The sequence below is a fragment of the Python bivittatus genome, unplaced genomic scaffold (assembly GCF_059951505.1).
Source record: "Python bivittatus isolate LINGU-HERP-01145 unplaced genomic scaffold, Pbiv_v1 ctg000700_np1212, whole genome shotgun sequence".
NCBI lineage: Eukaryota > Metazoa > Chordata > Lepidosauria > Squamata > Pythonidae > Python > Python bivittatus.
Genome location: NW_028277098.1, coordinates 701,026 through 721,016, shown reverse-complemented (window position 1 = coordinate 721,016; position 19,991 = coordinate 701,026). Strand labels below are relative to the sequence as shown.

Here is a 19,991-nt window from a genome sequence, read left to right as displayed (position 1 = left end):
TTCAGGATGAGGCTTCAAGAAGCAAATTCATAGTTTAGGACTGTTTCCCCTACCTGCTTTGTCCAGACAAGCACAAATGACCTTTTGGCACAGAACAGAAAGTTTAGCAGCTATGGCTCATGCTGTAATCATGCTGACCAGCAACTCCCAGGATGGACTACTACAATGTACTTGACAAAGAAGAAATGAGTTTGGGGGCATTAGGCATCAGTGCTGGAACAGTTTTGCCATGCTTATCTTCAGATCACTTCATGACTGGATTGCTTTTTTGATCACAGGCCTACGTGTTTTGAAAGGTGTACCCATCCCATGAGCTAGTAAAAATGGGATCTCCTTTTCTGCACCACTCCCACTTATGACATATTTGCCCAAGAAAGATTCTTGCCAGCTGTGTTTAGTTGTTGGGTTGGTCTGGGTTTTTTTTTTTTTTGGCATTTTAGCCACCTGGTGTCTGAGTGTTTCTCTTTTTGAAAATCCCAGCTGTTAATTGCTGCTGGTACTGAATAACTGTTATAATTTTGTTCTGCGGCACTTTTTTAAAAAGCTGTCCTAAAATGTTTTTGAAGTCAAGGCATTAATACATAACAGAAAGCCTTTGATCTTATTTACTCCCAGTACCAGATAAGAGACTACTTATCTTCCTTGCCAAGTTGTTCTGTGCTGCTCTCAAAGAACTCCAGTCATTACAGCCATTGGCAATAAAGTACTTTCTGCTGGTCACCCCAAGGAAGAGCTCCAAACTAAACTCAAAGTCCAATATCAGGAACTCAGAATTAAGCTTGTTCTCATTTCATATCTTTATTACTGCAAGCAGGTCATGCCATGTTTCATATCTGAACAAGAGAAGGATACCAAGAAAGAGAAGACTCAGCTTATCCAGCCCTTTCTGATTCAAAGAAATTTCTGAACAAATTACACTCCTTGCATTAAGACGCAGGTTAGGTCTGGCAAGACAAACCAAGTCCATTAGATAGCGTGCAGTGGAAGGAATACGGTCCAGTGTCATCCCTCAAATCAACTTCATTCCAGTAGCAGTTCTAGGCTAAATCGGTGCTCTTGATTCCAGGTACAAAACCGGAGGCCAAAGTGTACCCATGTTCTACAGTAGCCCCAAAGCCACAAGCAACTCTTACTAACTGCTCTATCATAGCAATCGACATGCAAGACCCACACTTATTCTGAGTCAGGCCCTTTTAATTCTTCCTACTCCCCAAAGCTGTGCGCAGGCTCTGTCTCCTTAAATCTACCTCTTCTGTGGCTGCAACTAGCATTGGTCACATGTTAGCTCATCTGAGCAGTTCATCCTGGTCTGGCCCTTTCAGCTATCTTGTCAAATCATAATATGGGGGCTCTAATAGAGTCAGAGCCTCATGCCCTAAGTTTAAGTCACCTGCTCCTTTGGTATTTCAGATAAATCTTAGGGCTTTTTTCCACAGTTATGAATCAAAGGAAAGAGATCAGTATAGTAAGATTATTAACAAGCTCCTTAAGCCTTGCAAGGCTTAAGATAACCATTTTCTCATTTCAACCCGTCTCCCTCAAAAAGTCCAAAAGTTCTGTCCACTTATTCTGCAATGGTGAGACAGAACTAATTAAATTCCATAGCAGTTCAGATACTCAGTTAATAGTTAGAAGTAGCAATACATGGGAAATCTAGGTAAACACAGCAGTTCTTAAATCATGCAAGCCAATACATCCTTCAGGATTAGAGCTAGCAAAAAGCTACCAACTGTGATGAATAGAAACAGAACTTCCATCTTAAGATGCAGTTACATTTTGAAATGGATTTCTGATTTGGCTCAAAGAACTTCAACACAAGGCCCTGCACCAGTTCAGAACCAGTCAAGACCGGCACGATCATAAGACATTAATTGGTTTTGAGAACTAAACTGGTCTCTTTCCAGCTCTACAGTTGTTTATTGTGTGGAGTGGAGGGGTGAGGGGCTTTTTCTTTCTCCAGAACCTAAGACAGCTCTGACCATTGCTTCTTGACTCAGTGTTGCGGGTCAGCAGCATTGAAAATGAAGGTTTTTGTGCTGCTTCTGAGCACTGGGAAGTCCAAAACTCCTCTCTCCCATAAAATGGCAACCATGTGGAAACACCCTTAGCGTGCTTGTTCCATGTGCCCAAAACCAATATCTTCAATAACTAGCCATATCACTTCTTCTGCACAATCGAGTCTTTTGGCTCAATTAGTCAGCAGATGGAATAAACCTATTTAACCCAGGAGCTAGCACAACTGTAGTGCCTTTCATTGGTGTACCCAACAGTGGAGAAACTGCTTCTGAATGGTGCAGAAGCTACAAGCTACATAGTGGTCCAGCTATACAGGCAATCCAGGACTGGGCCTTATCACACCCACAAAACTGGGCAAACATGTGAAGGCCTTTGCAGCAGTAGATATTGAGAACGTAAGAGCAGTCCTACTATGCTAGGGCAGAAATGTGCCTAATCTAGCACCTCACTTCCTACTAGAAGAGGTTTTCAGTACTTGAGGATGGGCTATCCACAGTAGTTAACGTTTAAAGATATGCAGTCTCTAAATCTGGAGGCTCCATACAGCCACCCTGACGTATACACAATGGCCATATGATTTGAAAAGAAGGTGGCAAAGAACTTTCTTTCCTTTTGAATGTGGAGGGGGAAGATTGCAAGGCAAGACTCCTTATTTCTTAATGTTCCCCAGGAAGAAGCCAACCCCACGTGTACAGTTTGCAATATATAACAGATAACAATAACCCACCCAAAACTTGATTTTACTAGCTTTGTGCCACTATGAGATGCAAGTTGTATGTCCCAAATAGCTGTTTGGGAAAGAAGATTTCATTGTCCAGAAAAATCAGGACAGGGGCTGGGTCATCCAAACCTTTGCCTCTGATAAAAGAATCTGGAAATCAACTACCCACCCTCATGCCCACTGGTATTCTGGGATATGCGGAGAAAGCAAGTCTTTGTGCCCCTACAGAGAGATGCAGGGATCAAATAGGCTTGTAAAGAAGAGTGGTAACATACTTCTTCTTGTAGCGATGTGTGGCACTGAGTACCATGACACCATCCTATGGGAGAAGACACAAGAGAAGAGCTGAAGAAGAACTGTACTGAACAGCAGTTATAGATGAAACAGATTCATGCATACAATTTTATTATCTAGGAGATTTTTCACATGTATGATTTCATTCTCTACCTCCCTCCCAAATGTTCTGAAATAAAGACAGTGGAGAATCAAAATATATACAGGATGGCTCTTTCCGTGACATCTGAGAGGACACAGTCATGCGAAACCGTGGCACCAATGCAGAACAGCCCACAAGATGGGGAGAAGCTAAAAGCCTCAGGCATTACTGGAGTTTTGCATTTTGGTTTCTCTACAAGCATTTCCATCCTGCTTGGAAATCTGAAATGCTGGATTGGACAAGAAGTCACTCCCTCCCATTCTTACAGTAGAGAGAGAGTACAAGTACAACAAGATGTGTTAGAGCACAATAAGAACAATAAGAGCATACAAGTACAACAAGATGTGTTAGAGCACAATAAGAACAGGCAAGATGGACATTATTTACCTTAATGGAGAGTGCATAGAGGTGGTTTAGCATTACGTGGTTTGGCTCTGGCAAGAGGGCTGGGTCACACTGAAAGAAACACATAGGACTCTCATCATGCAGCTATTTCTTGTTCTGATCTCCTGTCAGAACATCACCTCAATCTGGACATATATGAAAAATTATCTTACACACATACTGTATCACCAAAGGTAGGCATAGGCTGTCTTGCTCCAAGATTCTGGTTCTGTGAGAATTTTGCAATCATGAAGTTTGGAGCAAGATTATTATATTTTTATTATTATAATTAAATGTGTATGGCTCCTGACTCTCGATGACTCTGGGCTGCTCACAAGTAAAAAAAAAAAATTTTTTTTTAAATTACAATGAAAAACAAAAATAGGAAATAAAAGATAGCAAGATGACAGAACCAGACTTGAATGGAAAAAAGAGAATCCAAGGGGGCCTGACTCACCCTTGATATAGGTCTGGGAGAAAAGCCATGTCTTCTGGCCCTTTGAAACACCAGTAGGGTGAGGGCCATTCAGATTTTGGGGGGCACCCTTATCCAGAGGGCAGGCACTGTGACAGAGAAGGTGCATTTCCAGGGTCTCAATAGATGGCAGTGTTTAATCAAAGGAACCCAGAGCACACCAACCCTGACCAGGCTGATGCTATAAGAGATAATATCTCCCCACAATGGAGGCCTTCTGGGATCCAGTCAGTTACTATAAAGCTTTTGCATTTAGGAACTAGTACTCACCGAAATATTAGTATCCTTGTTAAGGATGACTTGAAGGAGATGGGGAGGAAGAATTGGCGGAGATTTGAATCGCTCTTCAGGCCAATATACATACATTTCCTGGCCATAAATTCCAGGAGGGGAGCCAGAAAGTTCTACTGAAAATTAAAATAGTGTGAGAAAAGAAACCAGCTCATCATTTTGGATGTTCATGCTAGGAGCGCAAGACAAATCACCTCGATAGGAGGTCTCTGAACTTTCAAGGGAGTCAACTTTTAAAGCATCAAATACTTCAAAGTCCGACTTTTTGACATGAATCAGATTGTTTATTGTTCCCATCTGACTGGTCACCACTGGCTAAAAAAAAAGAAGACAGAATTAAGAGTTTATGCTAACCTCGAATGCTAAGTCACCTTCGACACACAGAGATTTTGCTCACAAAGCAAGGAGGGCTGTATAAAAACTGTCCTGATCCTGTTCACATTCTAGACCCAACTCCATAGTGCCATATCTTTACATTTCAGACCAGATGTAGGAAGAGGACAGGAGCTCCAATTGTGGTTCAGTTCAAACTTTGCCTCAGCTGTGAACTCACTATGGGAACTTTGTTTCTCATCTTCAGCTCCCTTCTTCCAATATGATTAACTGGGAGATGATGGCTGTATACTATTAGGAAGTTTTTGTAAATGGGGGGGGGGGGGTCCATTTATATTCCAGTGCGAACCACAACTCAAACACCTATCACTAGAAGGGGTGAAGCTGAACAGGTTTGGCCTCTGTTTTGCTCAATTTTCAGGATTAAAGGTGGGAATGGGACCAGTTTGCTTTCCAGAGGCGTCCTACTCCTACCCGTTTTTGTGGGTTTGGTCTGAAAACAATGACAGTGAAATTCAACCATTTTGCCACTGAACCTTGGTCTGTTTTTCATAATTCAAGCATGGGAATAAGTGTGGGAATGAGAGTGACCATCTCCTGGATCCCTTCCCACTTTTCTTATTGCTATAGATTACACACCAAAGTGGGTCCTTTTACTGCTGAATTTCAGTCATGCAGTCTTGGGGGGAGGAGCAGAAGTGGGGGGCTGACCAACCCATTGCAAACACTACTGAGATAACATAGCTAAGCCAAACATTTTAAAACTGTAAAAATAAAATGTCACCTCCCAGTATCTCACTGAAAGCATCTGGAATCTCATTTTAAATTGGTTTACCACAGATCTACTGTATTGAGAGCAATTTCCTTTTACATTCCCAGTAATTACAGATCCTAAACCTGTACCATACTTATATTCAGTCAGTGAAAAACAATATCTGGTATAACAAATACCACAAGGTTCAGATTACTGAATCCAGAACGTTCTCTCTTTCTCCGTATCAAAAACCACTAGAATTTCCAGTGGAAATCTGCCTAACTTCACAAAGAAGTTAGTCAAAATTATCAGAATTACTATGAAAAACATACACGCTATGGAAGCACCATATTATTATTATTATTATTATTATTATTATTATTATTATTATTATTTACATTTGATTTATTTTCCGCCCATCTACCCCCAATGGGGAACTCTGGGCGGCTCACAAAGTACAGTACATATGAAATACAATTATATAATTACACTGTGTGACTGGCAGGGGTCGCTAGGGGGCCATCCGGGCTTTCCTCCTCCGTAGATCTTTTTTCGCCGCTCGCTCGTCGCTCGCTCGTCGCTCTTGCCAGCTGCCTTCGGGGTTCGGCCAGCACCGGTATTTTTCTCCCTCGCGCAACATCGCCGGTTCCTCCCATCTAAACGGGAGTACCCATTTATCTACTTGCAGATGGAATAGCTTTCGAATTGCTGGGTTAGCAAGGAGCTAGGACAAGGGACAAGAGCTCACCCTGTCCCGCGGAGCTGGGCTCGAACCGCTGGCGGGCCGATCATCTCTGACTGATCATTCCAGCGTCATTAAGCCCTTGCGCCACCACATAATTAACTGTTACAGATTTTTATCATACAAATACAGATTTTATTAACTGTTACAGATTTTTATCCTAAGGAACAAGATACCAAAGAAGCAAAGAAGGTCTGCAGGAAAGCTAGAAAAGTGACTGGAAATAACGATGATTGCAAAGGAAGTGATGCTTTGGCTATGTCTAGGCTCACAGGTTCCCACGTTCCCTTCATAGTTACCCATATTCAGAAGAATACCCTTACCACAGATGACCATTTGTGGCCTGGGATGCTGGCTTATTCAAATACGCAGACACAGCAGCAAGAAACCAACTTTTCTCACCTCATCCACACCTGTACCTCACAGGGCTTCTCAGCCACCAGGGTGAAGACAGGTAGAAGAAAATGGAATTATCTCAGAGGGATCATGAACCCACTGGCCATCCACAAAGAATTTGTACTGGTGTTCACCTTCAGGAAGATCCAGAATAGCAACAAAGTCGTTGTGGCTGAAAGGAGAGGGAGCGATCCACAGTGAGAAACACAGAGCACAAAGAACGTGGCCTGTCTTGACTCTTTTCTCTGGCTTGGATAAAAACAGCAAGACATACTCAGCCAAAGGAAAAGATGAAGATCTGTTTAAGCAGCTGCAACTGTTTCAAAAGGAATCTACAAAGTTGCTTCATGAAAGTTCCCATGAATGAACCGAAAGAAGGAGACCTATTGAACTTGTTAAAATGGAAGTATTCACCTTTCTGGACTGTGAGAGCTATTATGCAGTGAGCAGCCAGCCTCCTGAAATTGTGGGTGCTCTCTGTAAGGTTTGCCCCGTTCGACAGAGAAACTCCCGTGACACGTGTGGTTCACAAAAGAGGTTTACTCATGCGTAACATAGCAGTCACAAGCAAAGCCAGGACTGGCTTGGTACAATTGCATCACTCGTTATATTCCCCCCTTCCCACGCTTTTTTCCGCCCCGCGATCGCGTTACCGCTGCGGATTATCGGCCCCCCAATAATCCCTCTTGATTGTCCATGATGGCAGGTTCGGTCAGGGTCCATTGTCCTTGATTGGCAGTCCCCCTCCGGCTTGGGTTGGTTCCCCCCCGTTACGTGCAAGCCCGAGGGTTCTGTGTTGCGTGGCGATCTTGTTTCGCTGCCTGCGGCCCCGTTCATTGTTGGCTCGCGCCGTTATCAGTGTATAGTTAAAACTTCCGCTGCGGTTTTCCTGTTTGGCTGGGCGCAGGTGGCCCATTAATTAGCAGCGCTTTCAGTTCCTCTTTCCCTCGCTAGCTGCCGCCGGTGGAGTTCGCGTGGTCTGGCTGCGAGCTTCCCCGAAGCCCCGTGCTGACCGAACCTGACATACCGCCCCCCTGAAGACAAGTCCCCCCCGACTTTATTTCGGTTTCCCGGGGTATTTGTTGTAAAAGTCCCGCACTAGGTCCAGCGCTCTTATGTGGGTTTTGCTTACCCATTCGCTGTGGGACTTGGGAAAATGTTTCCATTGCACTAGGAGCTGGACCTGCCCCTTGTGCCTCCTGGCGTCCAGTATCTGGTTGATCTCGAAATGCTGCTCCCCACCGACCATGATGGGTGGTGGCACCCCCTCTGCCTTGTGCCAGGCGTTCCCCGGCTGGTGCAGCTTTAGCAGGCTGCAGTGGAACACCGGGTGGATCTTCCCGAGGCTTTTCGGGAGCGTCAGCCTGACGGTTACTGGATTGATGACCTCTGCAATGGGGAACGGCCCCACAAACCTCGGGCTGAGTTTTTTCGATGTCTGGTGTGTCTTTAGGTTTTTGGTTGACAAATACACCTGGTCCCCCACTTTCCACTGCCCCTCGGGGAGTCTCTTGCGGTCCGCGTGTTTTTTGTAATCGGCTTTGGCTCTTTGCAATGCCGCGTGCACCGCTCGCTGGGTGGCGTCAATTTGGGCAAACCAGGCGTCCAGGGAGTTGATTTGGGATTCCGGCTGAGGCAACTCTGGCATGGGGACGAAGTCTCTCCCGGTGGCTACTTTGAATGGAGAAAAGCCGGTACTTTTGTGGACGGCGTTATTGTATGCTACTTCCGCGAATGGCAGTAGCTCCGCCCAATCGTCCTGTTGGTGTCCCACATAGCAGTGCAGGTACTGTTCGAGCCCCCCGTTCAGGCGTTCCATGGCTCCGTCCGTCTGCGGATGCACCGCGGAGGAAAGGGCTTGCTTCGTCCCCACCCGCTTCAGGAACTCCCTCCAGAACCGCGCAATGAAGTTGCCACCCCGATCGCTGACGACCCGTCGGGGCGCGCCGTGCAGCCGGTAAATATGTTGCACGAACAGCCTCGCCAACCTCTCTGCCGTGGGGACTCGCCAGCATGCTACAAAGTGCGCTTGTTTGGAGAATAAGTCCGTAACCACCCAAATGGTGGTCTTCCCCTTACTCTCCGGGAGCTCTACTATGAAGTCCATGGCGATCTCTTGCCATGGGCCGTCGGGGTCCGCTACCGACTGGAGTAACCCCCTAGGCTTGCCTTTGGCCCCTTTCGCCGTCGCGCACACCGGGCAACCCCCCGAGTATGCCTCCACATCCTTCCGGAGCGTTGGCCACCAGAACTGCCGCCGAATTAAGTGGAGCATCTTCATGAAGCCGTAATGCCCCGCGTTCCGGCTGTCGTGGGCTCTTTCCATGGCCCCCCGTCGGCACCCCTCGGGCACGTACAACTTCCCTTCGTGCCACCACAAACCCTCTTGGCTGGTTAGCACTTCTCGGTTTTGCTTGAGCCAAGCGTCCCGCTCCGCCACCTCCGCAAACCCTTGCTTTACCTCAGGCGCCGCGTCCCGTCACTCCCCCTTGGTCTGGCTCCGGGTCACCGCCTTTGCAGCCAGCCTGCTGGCAGGGATGATGGAGTCCATGATCTCCTCTCGTAGGCTGGCGTGCTGGGGCATGCGAGACAACCCATCTGCTAGGAAGTTGCGCTTCCCGGGGATGTGTTTTAGGGTGAACCTGAACCTCCCGAAGTATTGGGACCACCGCGCCTATTTGGGGGATAGCTTACGCGGGGCCTTCAGGGCCTCGAGGTTCTTGTGGTCCGTCCACACCTCGAATGGTTCAGCTGCCCCCTCCAATAGATGCCTCCACGTGGCTAGTGCCCACTTGACGGCGTACGCCTCTTTCTCCCACACCATCCACCTTCTCTCTGTCTCCGTGAATTTGCGGGAGGCGTAGGCGCATGGGTGGATGGCCCCCTCCGGGCTGGGCTGGAGCAGGACCGCCCCCGTTGCCACGACTGACGCATCTACTTGTATGATAAACCGCCGATCTGGGTCGGGATGGCGCAGGATCGGCTCCGCTGTGAACCGCCGTTTTAGCTCCTCAAATGCCCCCTGGCATTTCGCAGTCCACGCGAGTGTCATGCTGGGCTTGGGGGTTTTTCCAGTGCCCTTGGTTTTTAGTAAGTCTGTCAAGGGAAGGGCGATTTGGGCGAAGTTCGGGATAAACTGTCTGTAGAAGTTCGCAAACCCCAAGAAGCTTTGAAGTTGCCTCCGGGTTCGAGGCGCTTCCCAGCCCAGAACATCTTTTACTTTCGCCGGGTCCATCTCAATTCCCCGACTGGATATCCGGTAGCCGAGGTAGTCCAGCTGCTCCCGATGAAACTCGCATTTTGATAGCTTCGCGTACAGCTGCGCCTTCAGCAGTCTCTGGAGCACCGTGCGCACCAGGCTCACGTGCTCCGCCAGGGTTTCGGTGTAGATGAGGATGTCGTCCAGGTAGACCAGGACGCCCCAGTAGAGTAGGTCGTGCAGCACCTTGTTTATTAGCTGCATAAACACCCCTGGGGCCCCTTTTAATCCAAACGGCATCACGGAAAACTGGTAGCTTCCGAGCGGCGTGTTGAACGCCGTTTTCCACTCATCTTTTGCGCGGATCCTGACCCTAAAGTAAGCTTCGCGCAAGTCCAATTTTGTGAACACCCTCCCCTTGGATAGGTGCGACATTAAGTCCTTCATCAGGGGGAGGGGGTATTTGTACTCGGTGCTGATTGCGTTCAGCCCCCGGTAGTCCACGCACATCCGGAGCGAGCCATCCTTCTTCTCCCGGAATAGTACCAGGCCCGCTAATGGTGACTTCGCGGGTTGGATGAATCCCCGCGCTAGGTTCTTGTCTATGAACTCCCGCAGAGCCCCCATCTCCCTCATTGACAGGGAGTACATTTTTGGTTTGGGCAGCTTTGCCCCTGGCTCTAACTCGATGGCGTAGTCACTGGGTCGGTGTGGAGGGAGCTGGTCGGACTCCTTCTCCCCGAACGCTGCCGCCAGGTCTCGATATTGCCTCGGGATTCCGCGTTGGTGTCATATAGTCCGATCACTCAGCTAGCCGCTTGGCCGTCTAACAGCTCGGCCACGTAGGATACTCTATCCTTGTCCCTAGTGAATAGGTGACCACCCCTCTGCATGAAACCCCTGATGTGCGTCAAGAAGTGTGGCAGCTGTTCAGGGTCCCCTGAGAACTTCCTGGTGATGCCTCGAAGTCTCAGGGCATCCACCGCCTGTAGGTCCACCGACCGGGGCATCGTGGGTGGTGCCGGCTGGGGTGCCGGGCTGCCACCCCTGTTGCTCGTGCCATCACTCACCGCCGATGGTCCTGCTCTCTGTAGCAAGGTCTGCAGCATCGCCTCCACGGCGTCTAGGCGCCGCTTGATCCTCTCCTCTAGTCGGGCGAGCTTCTCGTCCCGCTCGCGGTTCCGGGCCCCCGAACCCCGGGTCATCGTGACGCCTGAGCTGTCTGGCCCTTGGTTCATGCACATTGACCACCGCTCCGTTGGAGGGTCCCCGGCCCTGGCCGCTGTCCCGTCGCTCCCGGGTGGCCCTGACCGTCCCTCCTCGAGTCCAGGTTCCTCGTGCTCCAGCTGACCCACAGATTCCTCGTCGCTGGTCATGCCTGTATTAGAAAGGGAAACGCTCCTCGGTGGCACCGGGTAGCGCTAACGGTGAGTCCTGGCTTTATGTAAGGTGTGCCCCGTTCGACAGAGAAACTCCCGTGACACGTGTGGTTCACAAAAGAGGTTTACTCATGCATAACGTAGCAGTCACAAGCAAAGCCAGGACTGGCTTGGTACAATTGCATCACTCGTTATATTCCCCCCTTCCCGCGCTTTTTTCCGCCCCGCGATCGCGTTACCGCTGCGGATTATCGGCCCCCCAATAATCCCTCTTGATTGTCCATGATGGCAGGTTCGGTCAGGGTCCATTGTCCTTGATTGGCAGTCCCCCTCCGGCTTGGGTTGGTTCCCCCCCGTTACGTGCAAGCCCGAGGGTTCTGTGTTGCGCGGCGATCTTGTTTCGCTGCCTGCGGCCCCGTTCATTGTTGGCTCGCGCCGTTATCAGTGTATAGTTAAAACTCCCGCTGCGGTTTTCCTGTTTGGCTGGGTGCAGGTGGCCCATTAATTAGCGGCGCTTTCAGTTCCTCTTTCCCTCACTAGCTGCCGCCGGTGGAGTTCGCGTGGTCTGGCTGCAAGCTTCCCCGAAGCCCCATGCTGACCGAACCTGACACTCTCAAGAAAAGACTGGGCAGCCATTTGTCCGGCATGGTACGAGGATTCCTGCACTGGGCAGGCGGTTGGACTAGATGACCTCTAAGGTCCCTTCCAGTCCTATGAAGCTGTTTTAAACAGGTCTGCCCAAGAAATACTGTAGATTGTTAGAGAGATAGTAACCTAATAATCCCTTTGGAAAGACTCACCGTGAGCAGGTCAAGATGGGTCTGGGCCACTCTGGGTGAGGATTTGGGGGGTGCAGATGAGAGTTACTGAGTGCCCCTCACCTGGGGGTGATCTAAGGGCCCGTCTGCATTGGCCTGGAAGCCTCCCAAATGGGCAGCTGCTGGCAATCAGGAGGTAAGGAGCTCATCTTAACCCTCTGAGCTCATCTGTATGTTTTGTACCTAGAAGGAAGCGTGTCCAGACAGTCCTAATCCAAATGGGAGGACTCACATATCTGTTACAGAACCTTCTGCCTCACTCCTAAGCACTTCCCGCCCTTGTACCTCCCTCCCTCCCTCCCAATATCAAGCAGGAGATTTGGATAGATTCAGGAGCAGCAGAACAGAGCAAATTTTCAGAAGACCAGCATCCATCCTTAATTGCTAAACCTTTATGCTTCAGACTTGTTCTTATCAACTAGACTCATACTCTGCCAACATTTCAGAAACGGGATTCTTCTGGGCAATAGCCTGGTACCCTCTTGCAGCACACATGGCAATACAAGATTTGGAGCCTCAAAAGCAATACTAAGCCAAAGAAGATGTTCACCTGGTCATCTATTCCCAGTTTCTCCATTTATAAGGCATGTTTTATATTAGCTTTTTTCATAAAACAGAGTTCCTTTAAAAAGAAAAGGAGTCACATAAGAAAGATGTGTAATTTTCAAATTTTATTGCTTAAAAAAAATGACACTACTGTAGCGAATAATTTTAAACTTGGCATCTGTGTTTTCCTCACATAGCAGAGGTGTAATATGTGCTCTTCTAAGGGCCCACATAACTGCCCCCGCCACCACATTCTGCACCAGTTGAAGATTCTGGATACTCTTCAAGGACATCCCCACATAAAGTACATTACAGTAGTCCAATCTGGATGTGACTAGGGCATGAGTGACTGTGATCAGAGCCCCCTGATCCAAGAAGCGGTGCAATTGGTGCACAACATGAAGCTGTGCAAAGACCCTCCTAGCCATGACTGCCACCTGCTCTTTGAGCAGGAATTGTCAGTCTAGGAGGATCCCCAGGTCCTTGTGCCACCCCATCCAGCACCAAAGATGGTATAGTCCTAGCAGCAGGACCCAAAACCCAAAGCCACTCAGCCTTGCCAGGGTTCAGCTGAAGCCTGTTGTTCCCCATCCAGACCCTCACAGTGTCCAGGCACCAGGATAAGGCATTCACAGCATCACTTAATTTGCCTGGGGCAGAGATGTATAGTTGGGTATCATCAGATACCTCACCCCATTGCAATGGATGAGCTCACCCAGCAGCCTCATGTGGATATTAAATAGAAGAGGGGAGAGTGTCGAACACTGCAGCACCTTGCATAGTAGAGACTGAGGGCAGTGTGGGATTAGGCTGAAGCTGCCATAACTAAAAGGTGAAGCAGGCACATAAGCAGAGAGGGCAAAAGCCAGGAATCTTATCCTTTCAAGGAGGTAGACAAAGGAAAAAATGTCACCTGAACCAAAGAGAGGAAGTTGGGCCTCAGCACATGGAAACTCTCCCCAATCCCATCAACAGCTACCAGACTTGTAAATTAACAAGGCAAGAGTAGCTGCCAGTCTTGTGAATCAACAAAGCAAGGACTTTGGGGGATAAAAGGGGTCCTGAAGCCCGCCTACTCCTTGAGTTATCTTTGAGTCACCTTTGGATCCAGACTTGGCGACTTTTGTCCCTCTAGCTAGTGCCTGGCAGCCTAGTTGAGAAGGACATGGGTAAGTGTGGATGAGTGTGTGCACGCGTGTGTGAAAGAGCAAATGTACATTGAAACCAGTAAAGTTTTCCTGTTACTTTAAATTCACTGCGTCTCCATGTATTCCAAAGAACCTGCTGTGCCTCAGTGTTCGGCTGAAAATGATGTGTGCATGTCCCTAATTGCTTCTCTCCTGTTTGCCCAGGGCTGTGTGTCTTGTCTGCTCTCTGGAAAACCCAGGTAGAAAGCAAGGGGGGCTTACAAGATCTGTGTGCCTCAACAGGCTGTGAGTGTGTGAGTGAATGACCATAAGCTGAACCTGGGAGCAGGACCTCTCCTCCCCAGTCATCACCCCTTGGAATCGACCTTGGAGAAAGGAGGCAAACCAGCACAGCACTGTGCCGCCCATCCCTAGTCCCTTGAGCCATTTGTCACATTTTGGTGAAATTATTCATAGATGTTATTCAAGGTAGTTAAGGAAGACAATTCTTCCCTGATTTTAGTGAAGTCTGAAACAGCAGTCTAATCACTGCAACAACTATCACTGTTATGTTGCATTCTCTATTTAATTCTGAAACTAGAATGCTGTCAAAGTGCCAGGGTATGCAGAAGCATTCCATTTTGCAGAAGGAATCTGGTGAATATTCCTTATGGAATGTATCATCCTAGTGTCAACTATATCTTAGTACCATTATGATTCTCCTATGTGGGGATAGGGGACTATTTGTTTCCTTGCAAAATGCTGGGAACAGAGCCCATTTTCTGGCTGCAAGGATTTGCTACTGAGGACACTAAGAAGACGTTTGAAAAGGGGAGAGAATAAAAAAAATCTACAGTTGGTCTACAGAGACAAAATCTGTAGTTCAACACTTTTCACATAGCATTAGCTTTAGGGCCAGAGTGTCAAGTTGTAGCTTACAGCTATCTTCTACGTAGGGCTGTGTAGTAACAGGCAGGTCAGAGTGAGAGACACTAAGAGTTCCTTTGTGATGGATAATATAAATTGCATTTTATTTTATGGAACTTAATACTGTCCAGTAAGCCAAAAGAGAACTATAACTTTTTTCCCTTATTCTCAACAAAAGTAATCTTATCCTGGCTTGAACTGAAGTCAAGATGAAATAGATTTAAATCCCACTTGAGCATTTAAAAAAAGAGATTGATGTGTAATTAATGTTCATTATTTGCTGCTACATGAGCTAGTCTAGTCTGGTTCCTATGAAATTCTTGGAGCCTACATTGATTAACAGTATGGAGGGTGGCTTAGGTATACTACTGGCATTTTTTTCCCACATAGACATGTTTTTCATTCCTAAACATCACTGAATGCATGGATTTGCTCTGTTAAAAAAAAAAGATATTTTATATTACCTTGGATGTTAGGAATCTCCCATTTCTGATATCTGACTCATTTCAGGACTTCCAAATTAAAACAGGTGATTTCAGCCTTAGTTTGTGCTTAAAGTTTTTAGCCAATGCTTTTTGCCCTGGGTAGAATAAGGGTCAAACAATGCCCCCCACACCAATATAAATACCATTTCAACAAAGTTTAAAAAAAAAAATCACATGCCACCCTGTTTCACCTTTTAATGAGAGGAATTTTAGTCCTCCAATTGTTGAAAGATCCTGAGATGAAAACTTCTTTGCTTCCATCTGTCCAGCAGATGACTGTGGAAGGAGACTATTAAGCCAACCAATCAAGCCTCTGCTCACTCCAGGAATCCAAATTAAAATATCCCAGAGAGACGTCTAGACTCTGCTTTAAAATACTAAATGAAGAGAAGCCCGCTATCTCTAGTGACAACTGGTTCTGCTGCTGAACTGCTCTTACCATTAGGAAGCTTTTTCTAACATCAATTGGAATCCTGTTCTTCTTCTAATCCATTCAGGTTATTCAAAGAATCCTATCATATCCACCATCAGTCATCTCTTCTCAAAGCTAAACATATCAAGCTTCTTCCATCCCTCTTCATAAAGCTTAGCTTCTAGTCCCTTGATTATCTCCAGTTGCCCTTCTCTGAACCTGTTCCATTATCTCTGAATCCTTCTTAAATGGTGGTACTCAAAACTGGACAAGGTGGGAGCTGACCAAAGCAGAACAGAGTGGAATGATGACTTCCTTCAATTTGAAAATTATACTTCTGCCAATGTGTATTCTTTGCAACCATATCATACTGCTGGCTCTTGTTCAATTTGTAATTAACTACTATGCCTTTTAATTTGCAATGAACTACTATGCCTACTTTCTTCTTAAAGAAAGATCTTATCAGAACCTGCATCACCCAACTGTTGTTGTTTTCCATTGTATTGCATTCGTTGGGAGTTGGATTGATTTGTTTCTGCCACTTGTACCTTGGGGGGGGGGGTGGCTGTTAATGGTTGTAAGGGGAGTTGGGAAGCAGCTTAACCATATATGGGCAATTTAGACTGGCTTGATTGCTGGCAAGGCAGCTGGGGCCCAAAGAGCCCGGAAGAGGAAGGAGAGAGGTCAACAACAGGTGAAGAGGAGTCAAGACGCCAGGCAATAAGGGGAGGGGGGATAAATAGAGGAAGGTTTACCCAAGGCTTTAGTTTTAGCAATGTTCTGTTTACAAGCTACATGTACCTCTTAATAAAGAAGTATTTATCTGACCCAAGCCTGGTTGCGTGAGAATGCTTCAGAACTGAGAGTTGGACATCGTGGACTTGACATTTTGCTAAAACTCCCTGATACTGGATTTCACCCAAGAGGAAACTCTACGAGGAATTTCCAGCAACTTAGCATGGCCTCTGAGGAACTGCAGAAAAGTTCACCAGAGGCACCAGCAGAAGAGGAGGAACGCAAATCCCCCTCACTGAAGCTCTAGTGGGCGCCAGACCGAAGACCCCAACGAGGCGACTGGCCCACCGCTGGGACCCACTGAGAGACCGGAGCATCTGGGAAGACGATGGAGGGTTCACCTCTGAGGTGCCAGCCCGCCCTCGTTGGTCGAGGGCCATGGGGACCCCGACCAAAGTGGCAACGCCATGGGATGAGGGACAGCAGGTGAGGGAGCTGGAAGACGAAGTACGCGCACTGAGGAAGGAATTGGACAAGCTGAGGATTCTGGCGCAACCTTCCGTGCAACCTCCCAACCCCCTACAGGGGCCGGCACCGCTCGACCAGCCCTCCCCAATGGCTCCGCTGGAACCACCAACCCTTCCCCCTCATCGGCCCCCAGCCCAAACCCGCAGGACGAGGCGGGGGAGCGGACCAGGAGCAAGCCACCCAACGACCTCAACAGGCGGAAGGGGACCTGTTGCGAAGATGGGGGCTGGTAGAAAAGTATGACAGAGACCCTGCCCAACTGCCCGCCTTCCTGAACCAGGTGAGAATCTGCATGGGCACATGCGGGCGCCTGTTTGCCAGCGATGCCTGGAGGGTGCTTTATGTGTCCCGCTTCCTGGTAGGCGTGGCAGCTGAGTGGGTGAACAACTTGAATGAAGCGGAGGCCGCAGAACTGGGGAACTTTGACCGCTTCATCACCGCCCTACGGGACCAATTTGAGGACCAATGTGCCCGCTCGCACGCAGCGGAGGCAATCCGGGAGCTGAAGCAGGGGCCGCGCTTGGTGACTGAGTATGCGCTGGAGTTCAAGCGCTTGGTGGCGAAGCTGCCCGACTGGCCAGAAGTGTTCCTTGTGCAGCTGTTCCAGGAGGGGCTGGACCCATGGCTCTTCGAGAGGGCCGTGGTGCGGGGTGCCCGGAGACCTTGGCGGGATGGATCACCCACGTCTCCATGTTGGAGGTGCAACTGGCCAGAGTCAAACTGCATGGCGCGGAGGCGAGAGGGCGGCTCCCTAGCGCCGCGCACGGCAAACGGGGCGGAAACCGGCAAGGAAGGAGTTAACCCCCTCAGCAAGGCCGCCGGCCGCCGGGAAAGCCTGCTTCATGTGCGGCAAGAAGGGGCACTTCATGGCGGCCTGCCCCCAGAACCCAAGGCTACAAACCACGCCGAAAGGGAAAAAAGCCGAGAAACCTGCGAGAGCGATGGAAAAGCACAGCGGCGAGAGGCGAAGAAGAGAGGCTGAGAATGGCCTACCTTTCAGACAGCGAGGACGGATGGGAGAGCTCTGGCGAAAGGGAGGAGAGCCCAAGGCGCGACCAGCCGATCCCGAGCAAATCGATCGAGGACATCCGGGTGAGTCCCATGACGTATGAGGTAGTGATCCGTGCTCCGCGATCAACTCGTCGGGCCCGGCTCACAGCATTGCTTGATTCAGGTTGCTCCCGGAGTTTGATCAGCCCTGTGCTCGTCACCGGATTAAATTTGAAAGTGCATTGGCTGAAAACGCCCATAATCTTCAGGCAAGTGGATGGAACAGCGGTGGAGGGAGGTGCGGTCCGCTACTATACTGAGGCTTTTGAGTTAAAAGTCGGAACACACCGGGAGACTTTAAAGTGCCTGGTCGCGCTGCTGGCTAGTTACCCCCTCATTCTGGGAATGTCCTGGCTGGAACGGTGGGACCCCCGCATCAGCTGGCGGGAAAAGACTCTGGCCTTTCCAGATGGCGGGCATGGGATTGTGCAAGCGGAGCCCAACCCATGAGGGGAGCTGGGGGCAGCAGCCCTGAAGGAGCAGTGCCAAGGGAGGAAGCCCCACGCAGGAGGAGGGGAGGAAATCCCCTAGCAATATAGGGACTTGGCAAAAGTATTTAGCAAAAAGGAATCTGACCAACTACTACCACATCACCCCACAGACTGCAAAATTGAGATGGTGCCAGGAGCAAAGTACCCAACCCCAAAGATGTACTCAATGACCCAAAAGGAAATGGGGGCGTTGAGGGAATTCATTGAAAAAAACTTGAGCAGAGGCTTCATAGTCCCCGCCAAATCCCCCCTGGCAGCGCCAGTACTTTTCAGAGAAAAGAAAGATGGGACTTTATGCTTATGCACAGACTATAGGGGGGTTAAATGCAATATGCACAGAGAACAAATACCCTCTCCCATTAATAAAAGATTTGTTAGCCCATCTGGCAAAAGGAAATTTTTTTACCAAACTAGATTTGAGAGAGGCATATTTCAGGGTGCGTATAAAAGCTGGGCACAAATGGCGCACCTCATTCCGCTGCGCACTGGGACACTACATGTATAGAGTCCTCCCATTCGGATTAAAAGGCGCCCCCGGGGTATTCATGCAACTGATTAATGAGGTTTTGCACGAGTTCCTCTACCGAGGAGTGTTGGTATACTTGGATGACATTTTAATCTACACCGAAACAATGGAGGAACACGTGAAAGTGGTCAGGAAAGTGCTGGAGAAACTGCTAAATGCGCAGTTGTATGCTAAATTATCCAAGTGTGAGTTCCATAAGGATTGCATTGACTATCTGGGCTACAGAATATCTAATAAAGGCGTGGAAATGGATCCCAATAAGGTGCGGGAGGTTCTAGCCTGGGAGGCCCCAAAAACCAGAAGACAACTGCAAAGTTTCCTTGGCTTTGCCAACCTTTACAGACAATTTATTCCTAATTTTGCACAAGTAGCTCTCCCATTGACTGATCTTTTAAAAACGAAGGACAAACCCTCGGCAGCTGCAAAAGCCCCCAGCGCCTCTTTAAAATGGACAGCAGAATGTCAGGAGGCTTTTTAAACCCTCAAGAAATTATTCACTGTTGAACCCATCCTAAAACACATAGACCCAACAAAGCCTTTTGTTATTCAGGCAGATGCCTCTGACGTAGCAACTGGAGTAGTCCTCTTACAGAGGGATGAGGAAGGTGTGTTAAAACCACGTGCTTACTTATTTCGCAAGTTCACTGAACCTGAGCAGAGGTGGCTAGTATGGGAAAAGGAAGCTTTCACAGTGAAATGGGCTTTAATGAATTGAAAACATTTGCTGGAGGGAGCGGAAGAAACTTTTGAGGTTTGGACGGATCATAAAAACTTGGAGGCTTTGACATCGCCCAGAAAGTTGTCTCCTAAACAGATAAGATGGGCCCAATTTTTCAGCAGATTTAATTTCACTTTAAAATACTTCCCAGGAGGGCGGAACTTCTTGGCTGATGCTCTCTCCAGGCTGCCCCAGCACAATAGCCAAAGGGAGAAGGTGGTGTCAGCTGTAATCCCAAACCGGCAGGGGCCAGAAATGGTTGCTGCAGTCACTAGATCACAAAGTACTGCCACCAAAACCCTCCTCAAGTCAGAGTTATTAACGGGCTTAAATAGATTCCTGGAACAGGATGAGTGGTTCCAGGAGAATAAGGAGGAACTAACCCAGAGAGAGGGGGCATGGTGGAAAGCAGATAGACTGTACGTGCCCCAGGAGGCTCGCAAAATGGTACTACAAAGGTGCCATGATGATAAAACAGCAGGACACTTTGGCTTTGTCAAAA

General features: G+C 48.4%; 1 protein-coding gene across 1 annotated transcript; it reads right to left on the bottom strand.

Annotated features, from left to right (window-relative positions):
• Positions 1-405: 405 nt before the first annotated feature.
• Positions 406-16,616, bottom strand: LOC103050312 (5'-AMP-activated protein kinase subunit beta-2-like). The gene is made up of 7 exons (XM_088153263.1): positions 16,473-16,616; positions 15,221-15,318; positions 6,629-6,720; positions 4,518-4,640; positions 4,303-4,436; positions 3,561-3,629; positions 406-3,056 (listed from the first exon to the last, which is right to left on the bottom strand). Exons 1-7 carry the CDS (start codon positions 16,614-16,616, stop codon positions 2,979-2,981), a joined length of 738 nt encoding a protein of 245 aa, XP_088009389.1. The 3' UTR covers positions 406-2,978.
• Between the last annotated feature and the right edge of the window lie 3,375 nt (positions 16,617-19,991).

What these genes read in the sequence shown, in the direction of transcription:
- LOC103050312 (XM_088153263.1), bottom strand. Translation starts at nt 16,616, where the DNA reads ATGGCCCTCGACCAACGAGGGCGGGCTGGCACCTCAGAGGTGAACCCT. An exon ending in ACAAGGATACTAATATTTCG is followed by an intron (nt 3,630 to 4,302) that starts GTGAGTACTAGT and finishes TGTTTCTTTCAG; the next exon opens with TGTGACCCAGCCCTCTTGCC. An exon ending in TCTATGCACTCTCCATTAAG is followed by an intron (nt 3,057 to 3,560) that starts GTAAATAATGTC and finishes CTTCTCCCATAG; the next exon opens with GATGGTGTCATGGTACTCAG.